Source organism: Macaca nemestrina, chromosome 4, assembly GCF_043159975.1.
Source record: "Macaca nemestrina isolate mMacNem1 chromosome 4, mMacNem.hap1, whole genome shotgun sequence".
NCBI classification, from domain to species: Eukaryota; Metazoa; Chordata; class Mammalia; order Primates; family Cercopithecidae; genus Macaca; species Macaca nemestrina.
The window spans coordinates 73570345-73591590 of NC_092128.1; the positions used below are offsets into that span (position 1 = coordinate 73570345).

General features: G+C 36.2%; 1 protein-coding gene across 2 annotated transcripts in view; it reads right to left on the reverse strand.

Annotated features, from left to right (window-relative positions):
- Positions 1–19734, reverse strand: part of LOC105475525 (Bet1 golgi vesicular membrane trafficking protein) — a 43690-nt gene extending 23956 nt beyond the window's left edge. Inside the window, exons 1-4 of one of the 2 annotated variants that reach the window (XM_071094842.1) lie at positions 19576–19734; positions 14937–15061; positions 12181–12237; positions 10287–10320 (exon numbers count right to left, since the gene is read on the reverse strand). In XM_071094842.1, coding sequence (XP_070950943.1) covers positions 10287–10320; positions 12181–12237; positions 14937–15061; positions 19576–19594 — 235 coding nt within the window. In that variant the 5' untranslated portion in view covers positions 19595–19734. Of the gene's footprint in view, positions 1–9187; positions 10321–12180; positions 12238–14936; positions 15062–19575 lie in introns of those variants that run through there. The other variant, XM_011730849.3, reaches the window with a different exon arrangement.
- Positions 19735–21246: the final 1512 nt, after the last annotated feature.

Consider the following 21246-nt stretch of genomic DNA (forward strand, 5'->3'; position numbering starts at 1 on the left):
CAATTCCTAGCAAAATAGTCTTACTATCCCATTCTCTCACCTCTATAACTCTGCCCTTCCCCACACTGTCTCTGCCACCTTCCCCAACCATGCTCCCAACTCCAGAAAGTTAGAAATATGGCTACTGTTGCTGGTCCTCTTTCAACTTTATAATCTACCTTGAGTGTGGGAAGACTTTCTATAAAGTTTCATGCTGAGTTACAAAAACTGTGTGTGATTAAGAATGCAGGCTTTGGAGATAGACTGCCCGAATTCCAAACATTATGTGACTTTGAGTTGTTTAATGGCTCTGGGCCAGAATTTTATGCGCAAAATAAGGCTATTACTAATATTCACCTTAAGGATATTATGCAGGTTAAATGAACTAGATTACATAAAGTGTTCAGAACTGTCTCTCACCTAATAAATTGTTATTATTATTATTAACCTGTGTGATGCTGGTTTATAACAGAATAGTTCAAACTAAATAATGTATTCAAACTAAACTGTATTCAAGCTAAATAATGGAGAGTTATATTCAAACTAAACTATATTATAATGTATTCAAACTATATTGTAATGTATTCAAACTGTTTTATAATGTATTCAAACTAAATTGTATTCAAACCAAAAAATGGAGAGTTTTAAGTACAAAACATCACCTCATATACTTAATATAAATGTGTTTTTAACAGAGCAATGATCCAGCTCTTATGAATGTTAGGTTGAGCTCAATGGAATAGGACTCAATGAATATGGACATGCCAACTAAATAAAAGACACAGTCATTCAAACACCACCCTCCAAACTGATAAGCAACTAAGGGATCAAGGCAGAAACACACAGCCAAGGACCTAGAGCATCTTAAGAGTTGGTGGTTGTAAAGTTAGCAATGGACCACAGTGGTCCTCCTGTGATATTGAGATTTAAATGTTTTATCTTTTTTCTTGCTCCCCTCACCCTATTATTCTGTCCTTACCATTTCTGTTGTTATCTTCTCAGCTAAAGTTAATGGTTAGAAATAATGAGAGTTGATGGTAGCCAGACAAGAAAAACAAATCTGTTCGATTTTGTTATTCTACCTATGTGCATCCTCTTGATTCAGTTTGTCCTCAGTTATCTCTCAATTATACCTGTGAACATGTGAAGGCCAGAAACTTGAATTTATAAAATAATGTTTGAATTAAATAGTGTCTCATTTTCAATTCAAAATTCTATAATCCATTGCATAGACTGGAAAGTTTTAGCTCTGAAAATCCATGGTAGACCTAAAGAGCTGAGTTTCTAAGTTGTTAATATTTGTTACTTGCCTTTCACAAACGAGAATGGATTGCCTGTTCTGAAAGTTGAAAACTGAAACTTTTTTCTCTGATTCCCTTTTATCAGCATAAGAAATGTGAAGAAAGGTGATGACTGCATCATCAATGGCAGCAAAATGTGAACTACTCACGGATGCTAAGCTAACTGGGTATGCCTAATTGCCAACACCAGGGATATGACCCGCCTGTTGCTTGAATACATTCTTAATTTATGTGCCACTGAAATTCCCTGGTAAGATGTCACCACTTACATTGTGGGCTAAGTGGATTACACATCTTGCTGTAGGGCTTTGAGTAAAATGCAGACTTCTTGGCTAAGGTCCACAATGGACAACATATATGATGGTGGTCCCATAAGATTAATTGGAGCTGAAAAATTCCTTTCCCCTAGTAATGTTGTAGCCATTGTAACATTGCAAAAATTCCTATAATCTAGTAATGTTGTACTCATTGTAACATTGCAAAAATTCCTATAATCTAGTGATGTAGCCATTGTAACATCACAGTGCAATGCATTACCTTTTCTATGATTAGATGTGTTCAGATACACAAATACTTCCCACTGTGTTACAATTGTCTACACTATTCGGTATAGTACATGCTGTACAGGTTTGTAGCCTGGAAGCAATGGGGTACACCTCATAGCCTAGGTGTACAGTAGAACATACCATGTAGGTTTGTGTATGCACACTCTAGGATGTTCTCATAAGGACGAAACCAATCACCTAACAATGCATTTCTCAGAATGTGTTTCTGAAACAAAATAGAAAAAAAAAATAGTTTTGTATCCTGAGACTTTGCTGAAGTTGCTTATCAGCTTAAGGAGATTTTGGGCTGAGACGATGGGTTTTTCTAAATATACAATCATGTCATCTGCAAACAGGGACAATTTGACTTCCTCTTTTCCTAATTGAATACACTTTATTTCTTTCTCTTGCCTGATTGCCCTGGCCAGAACTTCCAACACTATGTTGAATAGGAGTGGTGAGAGAGGGCAACCCTGTCTTATGCCAGTTTTCAAAGGGAAAGCTTCCAGTTTTTGGCCATTCAGTATGATACTGGCTGTGGGTTTGTCATAAATAGCTCTTATTATTTTGAGATACGTTCCATCAATACCAAATTTATTGAGAGTTTTTATAATGAAGGGCTGCTGAATTTTGTCAAAGGCCTTTTCTGCATCTATTGAGAGAATCATGTGGTTTTTGTCTTTGGTTCTGTTTATATGCTGGATTACGTTTATTGATTTGCATATGTTGAACCAGCCTTGCATCCCAGGGATGAAGCCCACTTGATCATGGTGGATAAGCTTTTTGATGTGCTGCTGGATTCGGTTTGCCAGTATTTTATTGAGGATTTTTGCATCAATGTTCATCAGGGATAATGGTCTAAAATTCTTTTTTTGTTTTGTCTCTGCCAGGCTTTGGTATTAGGATGATGTTGGCCTCATAAAATGAGTTAGGGGGGATTCCCTCTTTTTATATTGATTGGAATAATTTCAGAAGGAATGGTACCAGCTCCTCCTTATACCTCTGGTAGAATTCGGCAGTGAATTCTTCTAGTTCTGGAGTTTTTTTGGTTGGTAGGCTATTAATTATTGCCTCAAAATCAATGTGCGAAAGTCACTATCATTCTTAAACACCAATAACAGACAAACAGAGAGCCAAATCATGAGTGAATTCCCATTCACAATAGCTTCAAAGAGAATAAAATACCTAGGAATCCAACTTACAAGGAATGTGAAGGACCTCTTCAAGGAGAACTACAAACCACTGCTCAATGAAATAAAAGAGGACACAAACAAATGGAAGAACATTCCATGCTCATGGATAGGAAGAATCGTGAAAATGGCCATATTGTCCAAGGTAATTTATAAATTCAATGCCATCCCCATTAAGCTACCAATTACTTTCTTCACAGAATTGGAAAAAGCTGCTTTAACATCCATATGGAACCAAAAAAGAGCCTGCATTGCCAAGACAGTCCTAAACCAAAAGAACAAGGCTGGAGGCATCATGCTACCTGACTTCAAACTATACTACAAGGCTACAGTAACCAAAACAGCATGGAACTGATACCAAAACAGAGATATAGACCAATGAAACAGAGCAGAGCCCTCAGAAATAATACCACACATTTACAGTCATCTGATCTTTGACAAACCTGACAAAAACAAGTAATGGGGAAAGGATTCCCTATTTAATAAATGGTGGTGGGAAAACTGGCTAGCCATAAGTAGAAAGCTGAAACTGGATCCCTTCCTTACACTTTATACGAAAATTAATTCAAGATGGATTAGAGACTTAAATGTTAGACCTAAAACCATAAAAACCCTGGAAGAAAACCTAGGCAATACCATTCAGGACATAGGCATGGGCAAGGACTTCATGTCTAAAACACCAAAAGCAATGGCAACAAAAGTCAAAATTGAGAAATGGGATCTAATTAAACTAAAGAGCTTCTGCACAGCAAAAGAAGAGCTTCTGCACATCAGAGTGAACAGGCAACCTAAAGAATGGGAGAAAATTTTTGCAATCTACTCACCTGACAAAGGGCTAATATCCAGAACCTAGAAAGAACTCAATCAAATTTACAAGAAAAAAACAAACAACCCCATCAAAAAGTGGGCAAAGGATATGAACAGACACTTCTCAAAAGAAGACATTTATGCAGCCAACAGACACATGAAAAAATGCTCATCATCACTCGCCATCAGAGAAATGCAAATCAAAACCACAATGAGATACCATCTCACACCAGTTAGAATGACAATCATTAAAAAGTCAAGAAACAACAGGTGCTGGAGAGGATGTGGAGAAATAGGAACACTTTTACACTGTTGGTGGGACTGTAAACTAGTTCAACCATTGTGGAAGACAGTGTGGAGATTCCTCAAGGATATAGAACTTGAAATACCATTTGACCCAGCCATCCCATTACTGGGTATATATCCAAAGGATTATAAATCATGCTGCTATAAAGACTCATGCACACGTATGTTTATTGCAGCCCTATTCACAATAGCAAAGACTTGGAACCAACCCAAATGTCCATCAGTGACAGACTGGATTAAGAAAATGTGGCACATATACACCATGGAATACTATGCAGTCATAAAAAAGGATGAGTTCATGTCCTTTTTAGGGATATGGATGCAGCTGGAAACCATCATTCTCAGCAAACTATCACAAGAACAGAAAACCAAACACCACATGTTCTCACTCATAGGTGGGAATTGAACAATGAGAACACTTAGACACTGGAAGGGTAACATCTCACACCGGGGCCTGTTGTGGGGTTGGGGGAGGGGGGAGAGATAGCCTTAGGAGATAAACCTAATGTAAATGATGAGTTAATTAGTGCAACACACCAACATGGCACATGTATACATCTATAACAAACCTGCACGTTGTGCACATGTACCCTAGAACTTAAAGTATAACAAAAAATAAAAATTTTTAAAAAATAGTTTTTTGTTTTTTTTTTTTAATCTAGGCTTTCGGGAATGAAATGCCTGACTCACTGGATCAGCTTGGGTCAGAGATACTGATAAACCTCTTATGCCTTGAAATTGTAATGGAACGCAAGTTCAGACATTTGCCACTTGAGAAGCCGAATACACAAGAGGTGAGGTATAGTGGAAGGAAAGCAGCTGTATTAATCAAATGCTGGCAGTTGAGGAAATGACTGGGTTTATGCCTCTACAAAACCATTTCAAATTTTTGGGCTGACTGTGGGGGTTTAAAAAAAGAAACTTGCAGGAGTTGTGCAAGGTCCAGGTCTGCACGTCTTGTTCCAATGACTATCTTGAATTATTGTCTACCTGAACAGAATCCAAGCTGGTATCATCTTCACTGTGGCTGGGTCATAGATTATCCCCTCTGAATTAATTTCTAGATGGGGGAGAGTTCTACAGCTGGGTTTCCATATCTAGTTTGCTTCTAGAGTAGTCCCGGAAGTTTCTAAACAAGCATATCATTAAATAAGTGTGATGGTGCTAGGGAGCATCTGGTGGGAAAGGGAGAGAAACAGAGTTTTAAAGTCATTTCAAGGCTATGTTCTGAGTTTAGAGAAAAAAAGGTTTTTAAGTGCATTTTAAAACTAAGATACTTGATTACAAAATGTGAATTTTGATGGAAGAGGAAGAATATTAAACAGCTTTCTTCAATTGTTCTTCCACTTGTGCCTGAGTAAGTGGCATCCATACTTGACCCTATAGACATGGCATTCAATTTTAACCCATCTTCCCTCAGCTTTACAGTAGGGAAAATCGTAAGAAGAATTTTAATTTAGCAATAATTTTTGGCCCCCAATTAATCGAATGGCTAAAATATTGTACCTCTAATACTCAAAGAAGCTCAGCTAGTAAGTAAACTTGGTATGTTATTAATCAAGCCATACATTTTTATTCAGGGCTTTTTATGGTCTCAGCACTGGAATTTTAATGAGAGGTGATTAAAAAGATATGTTCTCTAGTAGAAAAGATGAAAACCAAAGCATCAATTTATTCAACAAACACTTGTTGGGATCTACTACTGTGCCAAGTGCTTAATGGAAAACATGGGTGTTTAACATAAGGTCCTTTATGTTGGTACACACCAAATATGTCTTTCCTAAATGAATTAAACACAAACATTTTATTTTTTATAATAAAAATGTTCTTTTCTACATAATTGTTATGTTCTTTATTAGGAATTCATATCTCTAAAAGAATTGAAAAATTGTTTATGTGCATATGCCATCAAACACCGTATCTTCAAAAGAGATATCTTTTGAAGACGTTAACAGTTTAAAATTCCTCACTGGTGAAGAAAAACATGAGTTTTACATAGCAGATGTTACATTTTAGGATGGATGTATGTGTATAACCTCTCTAGGGAAGTCCTAGAACAAAAATTTAACAGTCATGAGTAAATATGCATGCATATATATATATGCATGCATATAATATTTGCATGGCAAATGGATTATTAAATAATGTAAAAGCTTACTAAATTACCAGCTGGTTGGACTATTTATTAATTGAGATAAACTTGAGGAGAAAGCAATAATTATAAATATTCTTTTAAAATGTAAATTGACGACCTAACAAGGTTTTCCATTATATATTAATATCTGTGGTACATTTTTATGCTATGTATTTCATTTTTTTCCTGCTCATTTCTAAATTAATTACAGGCATTAGAGAAGCCATAAATACTAAAAGTCAGATTCAGCTGTCTGCTTTCAAGTGTATCACACCACAATCATAGATCTTTGAGAAAGCATAGTAGGAACAATTCTTTACATAATTGTATAATTATAACCCATGTTGAAATTAGCAAAGTTAGTCAAAAGAAACGTTAAACAGGTTTTCTTTTCTAAGTGTCACAAAGACTTTGTAGAATACTTATATTTATAATGGATAATATGGTTACATTTTGCATTATACTTTAGCTACTAAAGTTATAAATGATCAAGCTTGAATGAATTTTGGAGTCTCACATCTAGTATATGCTTGTTTTTCTGGTCAGAAACATTTTATGTTTATTTCTTTCTCTTCATTTTGAAGATTAAGGAAAGATTACTTTAAGAGTTGAACTTGGCACTTTGCATATCTCTCTGGTTTTTGTAAGAGTCTTTCCAAGTTTTGTGAAAAATTCTTCTAAAAGGACAAGGTGAATTACTTGGCTAAGATATAGATGCCAATATATGTACAAAGAGAACAAAGCTATATGAAATGCACAGAAGGATCCTGCTCTCCTGCTTGAACATTTAGCCGAAGGGAAAAGCACGGAGAGAGCCAGAGTAACAATAACCACGTGCCTTTTTCATATATGATTCTTAGACAAGATTTCAAACACCAGAAGATGGAAGGTCAATAAATGTAGGAAGATTTTATCCATACAAGTTGAGAAAAAGTTAACATATGCAAAATGTGTAAATGATCTTCTAAGTGTCTATTGCCTTTGAAAGGTATCATTCTCAAGTTAATTCACCAGTTAATTTCATGTCATCTGAAGTTTCTCTATTAAAATTTAAGTAAGAGGTTCTCATTTAGGAAACAAATAACTTCTAAATATTTCTGAAGAACATTTATCAACATAACCACAGTGTACTGAATTTAGTTTTTACCAACTCATGAGAGCCAATTGTGCATGTATTTTCACAACTCTTGTGTTTCAGTGCTGTCACAATAGTGCTTGGAATCAAGTGTGGTGGGAGATTTTACACCACAGAAATAAAAAATTACTATTTTTTAATATTTAATTTAATTATTCCTATCAGCCTATGTGTGTATTTTTATATTTTTATACACTTTTTATTCCTGTTTCACAAATAGAGTAACTGAGACGGAGAGGTCATCAGCCCAAAGTCATACTGTGAATGGTGGAGCTAGGATTTATGCTCAGGCAGTGTAACTGTACAGCCTTCGGACTTAGCCACGATGCTACTCTGCTTCCCAGTAAATATTTAGTCAAAGTTTATTCATCAGTATAGAATGATGACATTATTTACTGACTGCATAAACCCAAATTATCAAGCACTTTTTCAACATTGTCTCAAAGAAGTAAATTCAATATATCTAACTTGAAATTTAGGAGCATTAAAAAATCAGGAAAGCTATTTTATAGAACCAGAGCTTTTCATGGGGACAGGTGCTAGTGTTCTCTGCTCCAGAATTCTGATGCTTAAAATGTTGCATATTTGTTTTAGATGGGAAAGGAGGGTGTTGGCAGAAGGATGCCTGGTGGGCAGGGACATGCCAATTTGCCAGGAATCTCAGCAGACACAGTGATGTGAACGAGCAAGACAAAATGCCAGGTAGAGACCTACTTTACATAGTACTTAGAAATAAAAATCATAAGAAATGTTGAACCATGCGGTGATGAGAATCACTTTTATACCACCCCAAATCCCTTTTCCTGAAATCTCTGTTTGATGATACTATCCACATTTAAAGTTTTTAAATATTTTACAAAGTACTTCCATAAGATAGCCAAACAATCCTGAAATCCATCCTTCTCTTGCCATCATTGGTTTTCCTAAAGCTTTGATATCCTCTGCTTCCATTGTTGATTATCCTGTTTTCATCTTTAAGTCATTTTCTTTGGCCTTCTGCTCTTCCCGTTTTTCACAACTTTAATTATTGACAGTGATTTCTGAGTCTCCCCTGAGCTCTGGTGTCACATACTTGGCACAAAGTACAGTTAAAAACTTCTTGAATGAATGAGTCACTCTCCAATTGTCTGATGAAAATACCTACTTGGAGGAATTTCATCACCTCAAAGCCTGAAAACAACCTATTGTCTTGTCCTTAAAATAACTACCTTTTCTGAGAATTTCTGTTAGTGAGAACCAACATTTATTGTGATTATCACATGCCAGACACTTTACAATACATTATCTACTTCTCACAATTATCCTATGAAATAGATGGTGTAATGAAGAAATCAAGGACAAAAGCACTGAGCAAGTGAAGGAACAGAGATGTGAACCCAGGTCATGTAACTCAAACCAGTGCCTCTCCCATCACACCTCAGGCTTGTCTGTTTAAGTCACTTAACCACACTCAATTCCGTTGGTTTTAACCTGTCAGGTAGAGGCCCAAATAATGACAAATGCAGCCAGTAAAAACAGGACCCAAATTGACAGGTTATTGGGGATGAACAAAAAGAAATGAAAACTCAACAAAATCAAAGAAAATACATTCATAACCAAAAATATAAAGAATTAAAGAGATTTTTGAAATACAGTCAAGATTTGCTTATTTGTTTGAAGCAAATTCCAACAATACACATATTAGCTTTGCTTGATTTGGGTTGGAATCTGAGTTTTCAGGACCATTTCTCAGATCCTATTAAGAATGTAAAAGAGGCTTAAACAAGGAAGCAACACAGTCAACTAATATATTTTATTTAAAAATTTATTTTCAGAGCCTATAAATGGACAAATTCCAAAATAGTAATACAGAATATTAACAATATTTTAATTTTTTTTTTTTTACTCAACAGTCTGCCTTTATGTTTTTCTTTCCATTAACAAATACACTGGATTAAAGCAACAATATTCTTATCTTCAAGTTCAACGTCTGAGTTTCTTGCATACTATTTCCATTTAGAGTTCAGTAATTACTTAACTTCACATTATTCTGTCACAAATGATAATCAAATATCCTACCTACATAGTAAAAATCATAAAACTATTATAAGCCAAGAGAATTTATAAAGTTAATATGAAACAATAACTATATTGATACACATGTGCAATAGGCCCTACCAGAAATATGCCAAAATAACAAGCTTTATTTAAAGAATGAGGTCTTCGGGCAGAAAGAAATGAGGGGTCATTATCATCAAAAATTATTAGGAAGATTGTAAGTAAAAAGAAATCAGCCTACGATTTTAACTAAATAAAGGAGGAGAGGGAGTATATCATTAGAGTTGATGCAGTTAGGAAAATTCAATTACCATTCTACCACAAACTGGTTGACTACTTCATGAGCTCAGAGTTAGGCTCTCCAGGTATTCTGTTACTCTCCCACTAAGTTTCCTTACATGGAACATAAACCTGCATTTATGCTTACAACAAAATATTATAATGCTATTTAATCTGACAGTTGGCAAATAATAGAAAAACAAACTGGAAATCAGTGGAGCCATACCATCTCACTACCCCTGAAAATAGGGGCTAAAATGAGTCATTAAGAAACAGTATTCAAAGAGCCCTGTATTAACTAATGTGATTTGTAAAATAAGCAAAATTCAGCAATTTTCAATGGAAAATGCCACAGTATTTGAACACAAGGAATGTTTTGATGCTGATTTTTATCAAAGTGGTACTCCAAGCCATTAAGTTGGAACAAATTCCAAATGCACAATTACATGCATCACCTCAGTTTAATAATCCAATAAATGATAAAAAAGACAAATAAAGAAAACAGCATCATATAGCACAGCAGCTTTGTTTGGCTCCCTCTGGATAAAATCTTCAGTTTGCCCATAGTTTTACCTAGAAATCCAGTTGTGGAATCAAATTGTGAATCCTATCAGAGATAAAGGCAAATAAAATATAATAGTTAGATTTTAAGTCTACATATGCACATCCAAGTAACTGAATAACTGTTACCATAGTACATTTGTAATGACAGTTTTGTGTTTAATTAATTCAGGAGCCTGTTGATAACCTTGGATAATCAGCCTGATTTCTCCATGCAAAATACAGTAATACTCTCAGTGAATAAAAAGCTCTTTCACTGTCCAATAAACACTTCCTTCAGCCCCACAGAGTAATTCAACAACTCAAAACTATTTAGGTGTTATTCCAATTATGTGGATAAAAAAGAATTAACAATAAATGTAAGTACTTTGTGCATTATCATACAGATTTTTCTTCCCATTTTTTGTTGTGTCATTGCTCCCCAAGGTCAAATGGTTGATTGCTACCCAAGTAGAGGAATTCATCCAAAATGTAATAGGGTTAGCAGTTAAATGTACCTTTATTTATTTATTTATTTATTTATTTATTTATTTAGAGATGCAGTCTCGCTCTGTTGCCCAACCTGGAGTGCAGTGGTGCAATCTCAGCTCACTGCAACCTCTGCCTCCCAGGTTCAAGTGATTCTCCTGCCTCAGCCTCCCAAGTAACTGGGACTACAGGCGTAGGCCACCACGCCCAGTTAATTTTTTTGTATTTTTAGTAGAGATGTGGTTTCACCATGTTGGCCAGGCTGGTCTTAAACTACTGACCTTGGGTAATCCGCCCACCTCATCCTCCCAAAATGTTGGGATTACAGGCATGAGCTACCGCGCCCGGCCTTGGACCTTTACTTTTAATATCCTTTTGTTTAGACAGCTGACTTTGAAGTAGTCTATTAAAAGTTAAGAGAACATCATATAGAGGTAGTAAAATGTGATAAGGACTATAAATATGGATGGGGAAAAACTACCATATTAAAACATAGCTGGAAAATCCTAAAGATGAGACAGGCCTAGGTATGGACTAGAAATATTACACATACTTTCACAGAAATTTTAATATCCTGAGATGTAAAGGCCCTGGCATAATAATATCCTTTGTACAGCTCAGTGTCTATGTGGCTCATACACTTTAGATCTATGGTTCTTCACCACAGTTATGCATCAGAATCACCGGAGATGCTTCTTTCAAAATATTTATGTCTAGATCCCTACCCACAAAATTCTAAATCAGTGTATTTAAAGACAGAATACATTGTCTCTTCAATACCTTTTTAAAGAGGTCCCTAGCTGATTACAGCGCACAAGCTTAGCAAGAACATTGCTTTTGATGCCAAATTCATTTTTGAATAGCACAATTTTAAAAGCACATGGAACCAGAGAAGGTTCAGAGAAGCGTGACATTCAAGATAAACATTAACAAATGGAAGAGGACTCTAACAAGAAAAGGTATATGTTGTTAGAGAGAAAAGGTTCCGGGCTGTTCAAATTTATGAGCACCTTTTTCAGACGTGATCCTTAGGAAATCAAGCAAAAGAGTAAGTTTCCATTAAGTGAACGACATTTGGTTGGTTGGATATAAAGTGCTTTTTGATTGCTTGGTTAATAAATTACTAGCAGTCTCTACTATTGAGATTTCTAAGACTACTCAAAATAGTCATTTGTCTTGAGTTTTTAACAATCTTTCTAAAAACAGGATTAAAGATATATTGGCTTCCACTTGTTCCTCCCACTTACATGTGTGAGACGAGATGAAAAATGCAAAAGCATGGCAAAAAATAAACCTTATAGTTATTCCAAACACATTATATACAAATGGATGGGAATCAAGGACTTAGGATCTCTGTATCTATTTCAAAATGAATAAAAGTTGAAATTTTATTATTCACAAATATTAGATCAAATTTCTTAAAAACATAACCACTTACCATTTCAGATAATAATTTATTCTGGGTTTTAACTTCATGGCCTATTTCAATGGAAAGCTGTAAAGAAGAAGGTATACACATGATTACTCACATAAACGTATTCAAGATTATAAACTAAAAATAATGTCATTCTAAGCATACACATTTTCTGAAATGAAATGGTCTTCTAGACACAAACTCTCTTCTTCTGATACTCTTTCCATCAAGCTCAATAAAAAATAAATTTGGAATTTGGAATTTCTACTCCTCCCAAATTATGGACATTTCCTCTTTCTTCTTTATTTTAATTTCATCTTAATATTCAATTCCATCTTTTAATTTGGTATGTACTACTTCTCTCTGATTCTCTTACACTTGCATGCTTTTATATCTTTATTATATTCCTACAAAAGCTACAAATTCCTACAAATATCTGTATATTTCCTTCTTACATTTTATTTATTATTTATTATATTTTATAAATTACACATTTTTTATTTTTTTTAACTTTTATTTTAGGTTTGGGGTACAGGTGAAGGTTTGTTATACAGGTAAACTCATGTCACATGGATTTGTTGTACAGATTATTTCATCACCCAAGAATTAAGCCCAGTACCCAACCTTCTTACATTTCAAAAGACTGACAAATACCCATACAACCAATTCAAATCTAGACAAAATTATTTAATATTTTCCTAATGAAATGTTACATTACTTTAAACATGTCTAAATTGATTATTTCCTTAGATGTTAAAGGTTTTTGCTTTAAAATATGATAATAAATTGAAAAAATATATATATTAGTGTTACTTTCTGAAGCTCCACAGAAAAGAGCCATAGCTTACAAAACACAATACTATAGGTAATTACGACAGCTATTCAAACTAAAATCTATCTAATACTTTATAGGACAGATTCATCAAAGGCTTTACTTCCAAGATATTTAAATAAACAGAATCATCTACTGAAAATCTTGGTAAAACACTGCAAATATTGTTCTTCATGTGTCTGAAAGCACATGGGATAATACTGACACAAAACCATACTAGAATTCTGTAGATCAGAACATGAGCTTTCCTGCCAGATTTAACAACTCAGAGATAATAAAGTAACTATAAAGTTAGATTGTCCACATTACTCAACTTCTATCACTGTCATTTATGCCAAAGAAAAATATTTCCAGGACATCACAACTTTTTTCTAACAAGTAATCTAAATTATCTACATTAGGGTTTTTTTTTAAGGCATTTAATTCTTAAGTCCTTCCAAGTGTTGTATTTTTAAAATTGGCATTATACAATATTACTCAGTTCCTAAATCAACTTATTTTAGTTTAATATGACTTTGAAAACAATCCTGTTTCAAAATCTAAAGGTCTCCAGCTGAATGTAATTCGATTTTCCAAAGATTATAATGAAATGCCAATTAAGTTTTATCAACATGGACTTCTACTGAATGCTTTACAAGTGAACGTCATGTTCATTATAATGCAGTATCAATCACATATATTATTAAAATCATCTTTGTGTAATTCCTTTGATCAATACAAATTTACTTAATTAACACCACTGATAAGGAATTATACTAGGTGCTATATAGAATATAAAGTAAGTACAATAGAAAACCTGCATTCTGGTAAATTCCTTTTACATACAAATAAGGCCAATGCAAATCAATATGAATAAGTGCTGCAGAAATGGCACAAATGGTCTTATGTTCATAAGAAGAAAAGTTACTTTTTTGTCTAGTAGAAAGCACACACAGATTCTGGAAGTGTTGAGAGATAAGCTAAGGCCAATTTTTGAAAGATCTATCTGATTTAATCAAGCTATGAAGCATGAACTTTATTAAATCGTGGAAGGACACTGAAGACTTCTGGGAGTGCAGGATGCAAGCTTTAAAATATTCTAAAAGAGGACTGTGGCAATGATTATATAACTCAGATCACAATGTGCAAAAAACCAGGAACAGATAGGTTAAGAGGTTCTTCCAATAGTTCAACTAAGAAAACCAGGGGATAGTCCGGGCACAGTGGCTCACACCTGTAATTCCAGCACTTTGGGAGGCCAAGGTGGGCGGATCACCTGAGTTAAGGAGTTCAAGACCAGCTGGCCAACATGGTAAAACCCTGTCCCTACTAAAAATACAAAAATTAGCCAGGTGTGGTGGCGGGTGCCTGTAATCGCAGCTACTTGGGAGGCTGAGACAGGGGGATTGCTTTAACCCAGGAGAGGCAGAGGTTTCAGGGAGCTAAAACTGCGCCATTGCACTCCAGCCTGGGCAACAAGAGCAAAACTCCATCTCAAAAAAAAAAAAAAGAAAAGAAAACCAGGGGATAGTATTAGAAATAGAAGGGCAAAGATAGAAACATCAGAAAGATATTGTAATACTCAGTGACCGAAATGGAGTACAAAGGTAGAAATAAGAAAGACCAAGATTTATAGCTTAGAAGACTGGATTAAAAAAAGCAGAAGAGCTACTTGGGGGTGGAAGATGGACAGCTCTGTTTGAGACATTACAGCAGACAGCACACAGTATATAAAAAACAGCTGGAGATTTTTCTTAAGTATTAAAAAAAAAAACCTATCTTTTGATGTGTCACATTTTCTAACTTACTCAAAGCACAGTCTAAATTTTGAGTGTACTTTGACCTCACAAAACCACAGTATCTGAGTAAATGAATTCCTTAGGATGACGTCAATAAGAATATAGTTTATAATTATATATGTATAGAAATAGATGAATTAAAACACATATAAAATTTGTTATACACTTACAGATTTTATAGCAGTTACTTTGCTTCTCAGACTTTCAGTGAGCCTCTCATTTTCTTCTTCACAGGCACTATACCCACTATTAGCATAGCCATAGTTCCCATAGCTGCCAGGAGGTACTCCTTCACCTGCAAGGATCAGAGTCACAAAGGGGATTGTAGAGAAGCCACTTTCGAAACATAGATAGTTAGGAAAGAACTGAAAAAGACCCCTGGTGGGCGTTGCAAACCACATATGTCTCTAATATTCATACTCCAAATGAATTTAAAAAATAAATAACCAAACAGAGATCAGATCAATTCTTTCCATTACCCTCTGTTAACCAAAGAAGATTCAGTTCAGTTCATTTTAATACACATTTCTGGACTGCTTATTGATTGCCCAGAAGATACAAAAATAGGTACTAATACACAAGGATATTCAGGATACATTCCCTGCTCAAGAGAAACATATAGTTTAATAAAAGTTCTAAAAGCAGTAACATCATCTACTGCTAACATTGAAGAAGCATGGCTATGAAGAGGAAGGGAAAAGTGGTTAATACAGCAGGAGGGGAGCTCATAGCAGTGAGGGTCCTTTACTGGCATCTCTTTCTCTTAAACAGACAGTTGGACAGGAAAGAGCCAAAGCAGGGAGGGGGCAAATTGAAGCTCTAGGAAAGAGATGGAATAACTCATGCAGAATGTTAGCTGAGAGTCAAGAAGGAGATTCATTTATTCTTCAACATATATTTGAAGAAGTACCATGTATCAGATCCATTGTTCTTTCTAGGTGCTACTTTTATGGAACTCTAAGGGATAAGAATGTCCACCACCCTGCCTAATGTAGTACTTCACAGTCATCAGGCTATCAAACAACAGATGGAGTGGGCCTTAGACAGCGAATACGTACATAAATATGTTGGGCGATTGAGAGGGAACAGCATAGTTCAGGGTGTTAGTTAACTACACTTTTTTTTTTTAAATATAATTGTTGCCATCAATTTTCTCAGTAAAGGGAGAAAACGGGCTAACTGCTGAAGAATGGATGATCATTCAGAATATACAGTAAGGAGAATGAATGGAAGAAAGGGACCGGGACTGCACAGGATTACTAAAGATAAAACAAACTTGTTTGAGGCAATATACTATGGTGGCTTCAATCCTCCCAGGTGTGTGGTTTTTTTCCTACAGAAGAGTCATCGGCCTGAGCTAGTCCAGGAGAAGATGGATGGTTGGACTAATCTGTAGTTGGAAGTTTATAGTATCGGGGTTGCAGAAAAACAGAGCCCCAAGAGGTTGGGACTGCCTGCCAAAAGAGTGGTAGAAGATCTGGATTATGGGGATTAGACTGGACAGATATTGAAGTAGATTCAACAGTGGCTCGAGAATGTGGGGAAAAGGATGATATCGAAACTAAAGGTCTCAGAGCCTGCTGGGCACAGCAGCTCACGCCTATAATCCCAGCTACTCTGGAAGCTGAGGGAGGCAGGATCACTTGAGGCCAGGAACTTGACACCAGCCTGGGCAACACAGCAAGGCTGCATCTATTAAAAACAAAACTAGAGGACTGCATATGCTCAATGAGCGATGCAGCAGCAATGACAGGAGGTAACAGCACTGATCACTGAAGGACAGTCAAGGTGAGAATAGGAAGTTCTTTCAAGGCACAACACAAATTTCATTTTCCCTATAAAGCAAAACTCTCACTGATTTCTTACAGCTCTGATTGTATGTAACATTAATATTGCACTCTGTACAGTACTATAAGGGCAGAGACTAAGTTTGTTTGACTCAAGACTGTACGTCCCCCCATAAACCTACAAACACATACACACTGTAAGGTACACTCAATGAATACACGATGTGAACTAATTAATGAAAAGAATCTGAGTTCACTGTTATTGAACTTTGAATGTGCACACCTTTGTCCAGAATGGAGTCATATGCTTCTCTGAAGGCAAGGACAGTATCTCATGCTTCTATATCCTCCCTGTACCTAATGAGTACTTTATATGCAGCAGATACCTATGCAATCTCCACCACCACAAAAACCACAACAAAATATTGGAGAAGTATTGTCCAAACAGAAGAGAGTTGTACTATCTGAATTTTCCTGCTGACACACTATCCATGAAGCTCTCCACATGTGTTATTATAAAAGAACTCAAGGAGTGGGCATATTTTTTCCCCCAGTCAACAATTAAAGTTACCATTTAAAAACGCATTCCTACTCTATTAATCAATGATACTCTGTGCAAACTGTAGTTTAATAAGGGCCAAGATACTTAAAGAAAAGGATAATGTCTTCTTATTTTGTGTGGCTGAGGTTCTGAGTATACAACATTTACCCAGTAAGTAATTACTGACTGGTTGAATGGAAACATTTGACAACTTCACCAAGGAATTCATTCTAAATTTTTTCTTTCCTATTTTCTTTCCTTTGTTTAGTTGCTTTTGCCTATCTTAATTTTAATTTTAGAGTTCTTCCATGCTGTTCCATTTATTCAAAGTGATATTCTTGTTGTATTTATTGTCAAAAATATATCAATGCACATTTCTATTGAAGAGTTGATCTTCCCTCAAACTATGACCCATCCCAAATACAATGAAAAAAGTAAAAAACAAATAAAATGCTAGAATTGCTATTCCAAACAGAGCCACTTCCCTTCTGGTGGTGTACTGCTATGAAAAGTTGTAAAAAAGCTAGTGATTACTGAAGATCATCCTCAGCCTTTGTTTATTTAGATAAACGCTACTTCTTTTGGATGGGTTCTATCAGTAAGCTAACAAAACCAGTTAGAGATTCATGTGAAGTGTGGCAACTTCTGCCTACAGATATCTATCAGATTCACTATGATCCCAAATTTAAAATTTCAGGTCAATATACATTCATACTTTAAAAATAAGAAAAGAAAAAATGTTTTTGTTTTTTTTTTTTTTAAAGAGTAGGTAGTGGGTTCTAAATTAGTGAAATTCTAATTTAACTGGCTGAGCTGAGGTCCAGGAAACAATACTTTAAAAATTTCCCAGGGGATTCTAATGTACAGTCAGGGCTGATAATCATTACTCAAGTCACTTTCCTGTAATTTAACATGGCACACTGCAGCAGAAAAATGCTCAAAAGGGCCTAGGGGCCTACTGATGAAATCCAAACTCTTTGGCCTCGCATGCGAAGATCTCCACAGTGTGATCCCGCATCACTTACTTCACCCAAACTGGTTTAATCATAATCCCTTATTTCTTTTTAGTTCCTCCTATCTGGAACCCACTTCCCCTACTCTCCATTATTCAAGGTCTACTTCAAATTCCTATGTCTCCACAAAATACACAAGGATCTTCTCCACAAAGTACACAGTAATCTGTCTCTGAAATCTCTGAGACCATCCCTTGTATGTAGAACCTATCTGGTATTTGGATGTATAGCGACTACTTTGTACTATAACTTATCTTTGCACATATTTCTACTCTCCAACTAGACTGGAAGCTTTGGGGATCGCAAACCGGGCAACAAACAATTGTATACCTAGAGCTTACTCAAGCACACAATAAATCTTTTTTTGTCATTAATGATGATGAACAAGAAAAACATTTAGACATATAAAACCAAACTTACTCAAAATTCTTTCTTTTTTTTTCTCATCAATTTACCTGGCCCCACTTTCTATGATCCAAGTATTCATAAAAACTTCATTTAAAAAAACAAAAAACTTTTTCATACTACAATTTATTAATAAATAAACAAGTCTATGGTTATTGGCAACTTTCATTATATCTGACACATTGGGGAATTTGTTTTTCTTTCTTCAATCTTATAATGACTGAGAAAAGTAACACTATCTTTTTTCAAAAGTTTCATTTGTTTTCTGAAGTATACTGCACTCTTAATTTAGCAGGGTCTTCTTTAAAAAAAATAAAAATAAAAAATAAATCGTGTCCTAAGAGAAAGCTTCAGAATCAGAAAATGCTGTTCTAGTAGCTGTGCGTTACTATAAGGGCCCATTAAAATTCCTTGGGTCTAACTTATTCTTGCTGATGAGCCACTTTACTAACCCCAAAGGTAAAGATCAAATGTTAAGTCGCCAAACCTTATCACGTTCTACTGCCTTAACCGTGGCACAAGGTTCAGATTAAGAAATCGCCTTTGACCCAGAAGTTACAGTTCCAGGACCTTTAACAATAATGACACGTACATTTATTTACCTTTGTAACTCACTGTTACCAGACTAACGACCACTACTACTAGTGTGTTTTGCGTGCAACCACCCACTCTTCAAATTCCACTTCTGAAGAAACTAAGATCCAGGGCCAGTAGAGGAAGAGAAACCGGAGTCGGGCTTTGGAAAACATAGCAGTGTCCATAACCACGCTCAGGCAGTAACACTAAGACACTCGACCACTGAGATGCCACCTGTACACACCCACCCCCAGTCCACTACTTTCTCTAGCCTACCATCCAAACTTGAATCTGACTCAGACTTAAGGAAACTCCAAGGAACTGGGACAAATGGTGTGTTTCCATTCGACTTGGCCCACAAAGATCCCCTCTAGACAGCCTGTTTTTTGGACCAAATGCCAGGAACAGAAGACAGGTTCGATTTCTTTCCGCGCCCAGCATGGCCGGTTCTAGGGCCCCGAACTTCGAACCTCAGCCCTCTTCTTACCCAGGCCTGCACGCCTCATCCTGCCAGAGGAGAGAGAGAAAAGGCGGGCGCGGGGGGTTGGGTGAGTAGGAAAGAGCTGTGACCCCGACCGCGTCTTCAGTACCAGGGCCGGGCGAAACACCAACTTCTTCCCCTAAAGCGCCACGACATCAGTATAGTCTAAACACCGCGCCTGCTGATGGCGTCACCAGGGCGCTCATTGGAGCCCTGGGAAGAAGGTTGAATGGCATTCTGGGAAATGTAGTTCACCGACGCATAAAGTGTTGTTGAGGGCGTGGTGTGAGCCAGGTTCCAGGGGCGGCCGGGGCTTCCGGTAAAGGGGCCGGCTTCTACTGCTGCTCCGACAACGTTCCAGCTGCTCCGCTCGCAGCTCCAGGTAGCTGCTTTCAGTTTGTTAACCACCAAGATTAACCCAGCAGATCTGCTCCTCCCGACCCACAAGAGGGTGGTTGGGGTATCTTTCCTGATTCAGCCTCGTACTCCCTCTCACCTCCAGAGGCAGTTGAGGGAAAGTTAGACAAAACTTTGTTCAGGTTTCTCAGTTTACAAACAAGTAATCCGACACCCACAGAAGTAACCGATTTGTGCCTCGTAGTATCCGGTAAAGGAGAGAAAACCAGGTGCCTTTGAGTAGGACTCCTGCTCGGATAAGAGCCAACTAGGAAAGGCGCGGGGTCTCGTCGGAGGCACTGAATAATTTGTGAATAGTTAGTTTCCTGTTACTGCATCTGTTGTACTTCTAGAAGGAACCAAGACTTTTAGTTGTTATAGGGACCAAAGGACCCCTAAACTCCCTCCCACTTAACTTTTTACACAAGGCAGTGTGCCAGTTTAGGGGTTTAAAAGCTTGCTGGCGAGTTGGAGGTGTTACTGGTATCGGGGTTAATCCTAGAATTTCATTTTATCTCACAGGATTATTTATCGTGAGAATACGATGAAATCATGGTTTTTGAAGGAAAAAAAAAAACCTGATACACAGGAGGCCATCAAAATCCACTGGGTGTCTGCGGTTTTGTTGTTGCTGCTGTATATATGGCAGTGGAATCGTCTCTACACTAGAGTTTCCGAATATGTGATCTCTGATCACTTAGCGTTTCCTCATAGTTTTTCCCAGGACATTATTAACATTGACTATAACAGTGGCATAAGTCTCTGCGTTAAGTTGCTTTGGTAAAAAACACACGAAAACAATTTTTGATAAGAGTTATTAACCTGGGAAGGAAGCTTTATCCAATAGTGTTTTGATAGAAAAAAATCGCCATTTTCTAAAAGCAATGGAATTAACTGAGCATAATATCAGGGACAATTATTACAAATAAAAGATGAAGATTCAATAAAAGAAATGATAGCTAAGTATCCCTTTATGAGTTAAAATCTGTGACGTCCTCTGGTTAAAAAAATTGCATATTATATAATTAAAACATGTTTAAAAATTGTCTTACTGAAAGTTTGCTGATAGAAATGTAGAAACCGTTATTTTTGAAAATATGTTAATATTTACCAGAACTAACCATTTAGATACATAAAATATACTCTTTCCTTTAAATGATAGGAAGACATAGAATGAAATGTAGTTACAAGGAAAACATATAATGTGCTAAGAATATAACTGAAGTAAGGCAAAGCTAGTTCATATTGAAGTTGTTACCTAAAAAATCCAAATTATTGTTT